The sequence below is a fragment of the Palaemon carinicauda genome, chromosome 41 (genome assembly GCF_036898095.1).
Source record: "Palaemon carinicauda isolate YSFRI2023 chromosome 41, ASM3689809v2, whole genome shotgun sequence".
Taxonomy (NCBI): Eukaryota; Metazoa; Arthropoda; class Malacostraca; order Decapoda; family Palaemonidae; genus Palaemon; species Palaemon carinicauda.
This window is the reverse complement of record NC_090765.1, coordinates 20,868,685-20,876,611: the sequence shown is the minus strand read 5'-3', so window position 1 is coordinate 20,876,611 and position 7,927 is coordinate 20,868,685. Positions and strand designations below refer to the sequence as shown.

Here is a 7,927-nt window from a genome sequence, read left to right as displayed (position 1 = left end):
ATGTAATATATTTTCGTTTATGCCATTGAGGCATGCCTCACAGTGGTCCTATTTTGGACCCATGCCTAAATAACACTCACTTATATATCCATATTGAATTCTTTAACACACTGTTCCGGTGAAATTGGTCATTAGATTCATTATTTGTGTTTTCAGTTAAATCTCATCATGAACAGTAATGTTTTTAATTGATATAGGCTGAAATAGGATTTATCGGAACCATATTAAACTTAATTTTCAACCATATTTTGTTGATTTAGTTTTAAATAGGACGCAATTTCAGACTCGTAATCGGTAATCCTATTGACAATTAATACGCATCATTTTTTTTTTTTTTTTTTAGGTATTTGTTTACAAGAGCACGCACTCCATTTGCTCCAAAATTGTGCATTCCTGTAGCTCTCCTCTTTTTGCACAGTAATTAGGAGGTTCTTTAAATGCTGGAGGAAAAAATAGCTAGATATGTTGCTGGAGGGGGAAGGGGGAGGGCTGGTGGAGGAGGTACTAAGTGAACAGGAAACGACATCGTCAACAATAGTCAATAAAACCCAAAGAGAAGTTCGTGGCGTCAGCGGCCAATTGATATTTATTCTAATTAGATACTAAATTAAAAATGGACCAATTACTCAAAAGTGTAACTATTTGTGAATTGTATATTCTATTTGGCAATACTCAACAATAAATCTTATTTTTTTAAAGAAACTTTTTACAAGAAAGACTATTTTTGCAGCGTATGAGACCAGCTGTTTTCATTGGCGGGAAATTGTCGGGCATCCTTAGGCAGTGGTCAATAGATGGCGTTAGTGTAGCAAAACGTCGTGTGGGAAAACTGGTCATTCTCAAAATAGTTTCTTAAAAAATACTTTAATATGATTTATATACAATATTTACTAAATATAAAATATACATTTCACAAATAGTGACACTTTTGAGTAATTACTTCATTTTAATTATGTATCTATTTTGAATATATACCAAATTTACGCTGATACCACGAACTTTCTTTGGTTGACTAGGCCTATCAGGCCCATGTTGACGATGTTGGTTCCTTGTCGCTTAGTACCCCCTCCATCAACCCCTCCCCCTCTCCCCCTCGCAACATATCTTGCTATTGTTTTTCTTTCTCAGCATTTAAAGAACCTCCCAATTACTGTGCAAAAAGAGGAGAGCTGCAGGACTGCATCATTTTGGAGTAAATGAGAGCGTGCTCTTGTAAACAAATACCCTTTTTTAATCAGCCGTAACTAGTTCACTACAGGACAAAGGCCTCTAACACACACACACACACACACACATATATATATATATATATATATATATATATACACATATACACACATTTCCATGAAAATTAGTAATTTAAAGTGATACTATTCATAATTATCAGCCTAATTGGGTATTTGTAGTATGTCAATGCCACGATTCTATAATATATATATATATATATATATATACACAGAGAGAGAGAGAGAGAGAGAGAGAGAGAGAGAGAGATGTTAGTGTTAGAAAATGGTTCTGTTCATCAAGATTTCCTTCATATATCACTCCTTAACTTTATAAGGATTTTTATGGCCTGAATAGTGACGCAGCTTTCTTAATTATAAGAGACCATGAGCAGGACTTCGACATTGGCACCAAATGGTGAGTGGCGCCAATCTTGACTTCTACTTCAGTAACTGACGAGTCGTGCTGGGTCCATCTATCTTTTAAAGGACGTTTTAGTTAAAAAGAAACTGCTGAATCGGATTAAATTAACATTGAGGGGATGTTGACAGTTAGGGATAGAGAAGAGTAAACTGCGACGGGGATTTATTGTTTTCTTTGCTTGAACCCTAGACCAAGGTTTGAACCATCATTCTGATGGCCTGATTGTCTGGCGTCGAACTTATTGTTATGACATTTAAAAATGTAGTCATCCATCCGTGTGTCATCCATTGCATGATTAATCCATTGCTCCGAGGACAAATATTTTCACAATAAGTATTGGTAATGGAAGTGTCTAAACTGAAATATTTTTTTTTTTTTTTTTTTTTTTTCCAATTTGTGTTGTCTGGGTAATGCACAGCTTAGGAATTTAGTACTGTATTTTGATATAAATCTTTATGAAATAATTAAAGGACGAAAGTACCCGTTATATGAAAAGAAAATTACTTGCCAGTTTTTTTTTCTATTTTTCTTTGCAATAAGAAAATATTCTATGAAAATGTTTAACGCATGTTATGCGGTTGTCAGATATTTCATTCAAATGTATTTATATGATGGTTTAAGCTAAAACATTTGACGTTACCGCCAGTTGTCTTTGGATTTTATTCCCTCATAGTCATGCTACTCGAGTAGATGAAGTACTATACCGTCGGTATCCCTTCATGCTGTGCACAGCATACATCTCTAATTGGTCTTTGTAGTGTACCCAAAAGCTTCAATTCATGACCTTCAACTTTACTTCCTTTCACATAATTCAGTGCAATACATAGAATTAATTGTTCCCTTTTCAAAGCCAAATGCGTGCCTAGGTACGATACATATTAATTGGCTATGGTTGAGAGGATCAGCCGGTTGGTGGTATATTACAGAAAAAGAACCAGGAGAAAATGGAGATAGGCCTATATAATTGTCGATTGGGCAATTCAGCTCCGTAGTTTATCATTCAAGCTAGTTTGTGATAACCAAAGAGCCCTCTTCCATAATATTTTAGTCAGAATCTTGAGTTTTATCTATTCTAGCCAGTTGTTTTTCGAATAAATTTCATATGCACAGCCTATTTCGGTAATTGTATTGCAAGTCTCTATCAATAGCTCTAAGTTGCAACTATGTTTCGTTGTTAATCAAACAGAGTAATCCCAAATGCAAGATATTAACCATTCCATAAACCATACATGACACAAAGATATAATGCATACTGTCGTTGCGTTCTAAAAATCAAACTAGGGACACAAGTGCATTTTTTTTTATTGTAATACTAGGCATGCAGTTAATTCTAATAGTCAGGCCCTCTGCATCATGAAGCTCAATACTACACAGTATTCTAGAAGTTTTATTCCAGCTGTGATCAAGTTGTGGAATGATCTTCCTAATCGGGTAGTTGAATCAGTAGAACTTCAAAAGTTCAAATTTGCAGCAAATGTTTTTTTTTTTTTTTTTTTTTTTTTTTTTTTTTTTATGTTGAACAGGCTGACATATATACCATATCTGTTTTGACGCTGTTTCTGTTTATAGAATAATTTATTATTAATTTTTCTTATCGCTTATTTATTTCCTTTCTCCACTGGGGTATTTTTCCCTGTTGGAGCCATTGGGCTTATAGCATCTTGCTTTTCCAACTAGGGTTGTAGCTTGGCTAATAATAATAAAAATAATAATAATAATAGGCGACGGAGAAAAAAATATATTTTACAAGTCAATATTTTATTCAATAAATATTAAGTCAACTTCATATATACACTTTAAAATCTTTGGCCAAGCTCAAGGCTTTGGGAAAATCAGGAAAGATGTGGGTAGGGTGGAGAGTGAAGGGACAGATCTCCGAAATATGTCATGGAGGTAACTTTTTATTAGCAGATAGGAAAATGTATGAGGAAGGTTACAAAAGTAATTTACTACAAGTTCTAAGTAAGGAAGACATTATCTCAAATATTATTGTGAGAATAGGCCTACATGGAAATAAACCTTCATTTAAGGCATATAGAAATATCCTTGTTAACAAATATAAATATGAATTCTTTTATGAAATAATATTTACAGAATCAGTTGTGATTGCCAGCTCACAATAGATTTAACCACCAGATAAGAGATCTTTATTTCTTAATGAAATTTCGATGACCTCAAGTGAAGACAGCCTTTAATTTTAAAGGTCAACCCTTTAGGATTTAAAGGCCTTGTTGTTCAGCCCCTTTAGTCCTTTAGAATTTAAAGGTCTCGTATTCAGCCAAACTATTTCCCTGCTGCTCACCCTGCGGTAACCAATGTTCGTCAAGGCTTAATAATTGGGTCATGACGTCATCGTATATTTCCTGGAAAGTTTTGTCCTTGAGAACGGAGACTTTTTCCTGAGGAAAAATGAGTTTATCGAGAATTAATTAGTATTTAGAACATAAACTGATTAACGTTCGACAAGGGGCCACTAAAATTCTACTTTCAGTAAAGAGTTTCTCCATTATAATAATTTTTTTTTCTTCAATTTTATTTAGTTTTCTAGTGATTATTTTGTGGTAAATAACACAAAAGGTGTATGATAGACAATTTTGAAATTAAAAGTCATCAAAAAAAAAAAAAAAAAAAAAACAATAAAAGAACTGTTCATTTGAACTTACCCTCAACCAGTCCTGGTGTGCTAATGACAACTCAGGAAGTTTCGGGAGAGCGTCATATGAGACCCATTTTGTCTTTTCATTCATCTGAGGGGAAGAAGAAAAACTTTTAATATGACTGTATAAACAAAGTTCAAGATGTAAAATATATTGAAAAACTTTAAATTGTATATGTAATTAGGACATTTACACCTCGAAAACAAAATTAGGAGAGGTTTCCCGTTACATATGCAATACAGAACACACGCATCGGTGGGTGGTGGTATTTTGGGACGGGATGGAGAGAGAGAGAGAGAGAGAGAGAGAGAGAGAGAGAGAGAGAGAGCACAAATTACATGGACACAATTTTTATGAGTGCCTGTTGAGATAGGCTGGATTAAGGAAGCTTCTCTCAAGTTAGATTTACGGTGCAAGACAACAACGTTTTAAGTTATCTTAGTCGCTTGTTGCCTGCCTGCATACATGATGCTCGCTTTCTCTCTCTCTCTCTCTCTCTCTCTCTCTCTCTCTCTCACCTTGTGACCTCTTCAGTAAAAATATAAAAAAACAACTATTAATAATTCATATCTTGTGATCCAGTCTAATATTAATTCTAAAAAAGGAAATATTACCTCTAGAAGTTGTCAATGATTTTATTTAATTGCATTTAAAAAGAAAAATGATTATTTTAGACAGAGAATTTCATAGAAAACGGTCAAATGATTGAGAGAGAAAACCTTATAAATATGGGTAACTAAAATATAGTTTTAGTTGCTAACTTCCACCAATTTTACTCTCCGTTTGATATATACATCATATATGACATGCATGGATACACTCATTTGAATTTATTATAAAATAAGTCCCATACAAGCCAACCTTAACAAACAGGAAAATCTTACATTATCTCTGACATCTTCAACAACATCTGAAAGAGTCTTCTCTGGTAGTCTCTTGAGGTAGTTTGTCGTTGGCCTGAAGAAAGCTTCAATTACAGTCCATATGTTTGAGCAACTTGGTCTGTTTTGAGAAGGAAACTTGTAAATTACTAAGAACTCTCTACCTAATACGAACGCATTTTAACGCAAATATTCTTATATATTAACACGGACACATTTACAAATACTCACTGGTCGTAGTTTTCATCATATTCCACCGTTCCGGCCTTTGCGCCAACAAGGGCCACAAACAAAACAGCAGCGCAGAGGATCCACGAGATTCTCATTTTGAATCTGAAAAGTAGAGATAATGTGATTTTTTATTATTATCATTCCTGATCTATTATCGACAATAATAAACCGATTAGTCCTATAGGAAAGAAGCTACTTAAACAAGCGAGTGTCATTCCCTGTTAAGGAAATGTATAGATTTGTCGTTGCGAGGCAAAAGAAAATAAGTATAAAACTTTGAGCATCTACCCCGCAGACATCAATTCTGGTTCAAAGAAAGTGATTTTGAACTTTTTTTTTTTTTTTTTTACCAATTAAAACTTATATTGCAGATGTAAGTAAAAAGGGGGCTAGATGGTTAATATGTTATGGACCATATAAATGAACATCTTGAAATAATTGATGAGAAATTCGAATATTTCTTTGTCTTATGCTGATGAATACGAGCGGCTAACCGGTTTTGGTAGGCTTAGTCATAATTGAAATCGATAAAATTTCCGATAATATGTGATTGAAGGATGGTCAGACAAAAAAATAGTAACAAAACAATTTGCTACTATTTAAGTAAAACTATTGTCTTTATCCGCTATACATAGATTTGGCATCTACTTGGGCTAATTTCCGTGAAAGAAAATGGCAACGCTGACTACATTGACTTAGAATGATATAACTCCAAATACAGAACATGGAAATATCGGCCAATGTTAGAAAGATTTGTGTAAACATTTCCCTAACCTTTTGAACTCAAAACCAAGTTACCCAGTCTTTCCCTTCACAACCATCGCGCCTGGAAAGCTCGTACCGTTTACCGTGGTGTACTATTTTCATTATAGCGACTTTTAGTTAGCAATTTTCCACTATATATATATATATATATATATATATATATATATACACACGTATATATATGCATATAGCATCTTGCTTTCCCAACTACGGTTGTAGCTTAGCTAATAATAATAATAATAATAATAATAATAATAATAATAATAATAACATACCGCAAGCATTGCAATGATAATGCTTCTGTTGGAAGCCCTTTTACGAATTGTACTTTACATCAGGTAAGACAAGGCTTCCTATCCTCGGGTTACTCCCTGACTTCGTTTTATATAGACTTCAACATAATTGGATTTGGCATTAAAAAACTCTGCAATTACATTTGAAACGGGGCTAAAATAGTTACTCTTTGATATACATTAGATGAGATTTGTCTATTTATTTCAAGTTATACTAAAGAAAAATTAGATCATAAATATTTTGTTAAACGCTGGCTAAGTTTTAAATCAAATGTTTATTAACGTTGTTAGGGCACTGTCTTGTATCAAGACCTTTATGTAGAATATTTGAAAATAATTTCTGCATATTTTTGTTTATTCGATATTGTGAGGCAACAGGTTCTTTCATAACAGATCTTGTTTTCACCACAACCAGCGAAGAGTTTAGATATCTACCAGTCTTATATGCACTTGGCGTAGCTAACATCTATAACCCAAGGCCTCCAACACGGAAAATAACATAGTGAAGAAAGGAAATAGAATATATACAAGTAATGGCTGAAACATTAGAAATGTTTTAAGATCAATAACAACGTGAAATTGAACCTGTCGTATACAAACTATGAATGTCTAATGTCAACCTGCTCACCATGAAAACATTCGCTGTAAGTTTAAACTTCTGTATAATCAACAAAAAACTACCCAGCACATTGGTGAAACAAACTAAAATGTGTCGGTAAAAACAGCTATATTAATGTGGAGGCTAAAAGATAAAATTTAGTAGGCTTGTGTTGTAAAGATCATGTCTATGGTTTCTGTAGGACTAGCCATTTAGAAAATAAATCATGATGACTGAGACAATACAATTTTCTATATTTTACACATATTACGGCGTTCAAAAAAATGGAAAGAAAGACATTCATTTAAGTCATTAGTTATGGGTTAAGCAACGGTTAAATGTCTTCTTACCTTAGTAAGTAGGATTAGGTCTCCTAAAACAGGAAGGCTCACAGCTTTCGAAGTAGTGGTCTTTTCGAGATGTCGCTGTTCACTGTGATGAAGTTTTCTCTTACGGTGTTTATATACACTAAGCCGCAGTGGTCCTCATTGGGCGGCTCGCGAGCCATTGGCTGCTTGCAATGACCTGATTGGCGACTTGCGGGAGAAAAAGATAGGAAAAAGGACCTAAGAATTGTGTATAAATCTCATAAGTTTTCCACATCACTCCTCTTTTATTACGATTGCTAATAGAAATACGTTCTAAGCCTATTATATTTCAGGAATTCAGACAGTGAATCTATTCAGGTTATAATCAAAATTGAAAAAAAAAATTATTATAAAATGAGAGCACAGAAAAGAATCCCCGAGCTACAACCAGCTATTAGGGAATCATGTTATATTGATGGAAGCGAAATGGCTTCCAATAGTAAAGGACCGAGTGAAAAAAGACGGTCAAGACCAATATAGGATAACA

General features: G+C 33.9%; 1 protein-coding gene across 1 annotated transcript; it reads right to left on the bottom strand.

Annotated features, from left to right (window-relative positions):
- Nucleotides 1-3,388: 3,388 nt before the first annotated feature.
- Nucleotides 3,389-7,530, bottom strand: LOC137632188 (uncharacterized). The gene is made up of 5 exons (XM_068364067.1): nucleotides 7,423-7,530; nucleotides 5,417-5,518; nucleotides 5,189-5,306; nucleotides 4,311-4,394; nucleotides 3,389-4,046 (listed from the first exon to the last, which is right to left on the bottom strand). Exons 2-5 carry the CDS (start codon nucleotides 5,509-5,511, stop codon nucleotides 3,900-3,902), a joined length of 444 nt encoding a protein of 147 aa, XP_068220168.1. The 5' UTR covers nucleotides 5,512-5,518; nucleotides 7,423-7,530; the 3' UTR covers nucleotides 3,389-3,899.
- Between the last annotated feature and the right edge of the window lie 397 nt (nucleotides 7,531-7,927).

Bases quoted from the DNA above. Each gene is read 5' to 3' on its own strand.
- LOC137632188 (XM_068364067.1), bottom strand. From the start codon at position 5,511: ATGAGAATCTCGTGGATCCTCTGCGCTGCTGTTTTGTTTGTGGCCCTT. The intron at 5,307-5,416 runs GTGAGTATTTGT...TTCTCAAAACAG, and splicing joins TATGATGAAAACTACGACCA to ACCAAGTTGCTCAAACATAT. The intron at 4,395-5,188 runs GTAAGATTTTCC...TCTTCCCCTCAG, and splicing joins TTGAAGATGTCAGAGATAAT to ATGAATGAAAAGACAAAATG.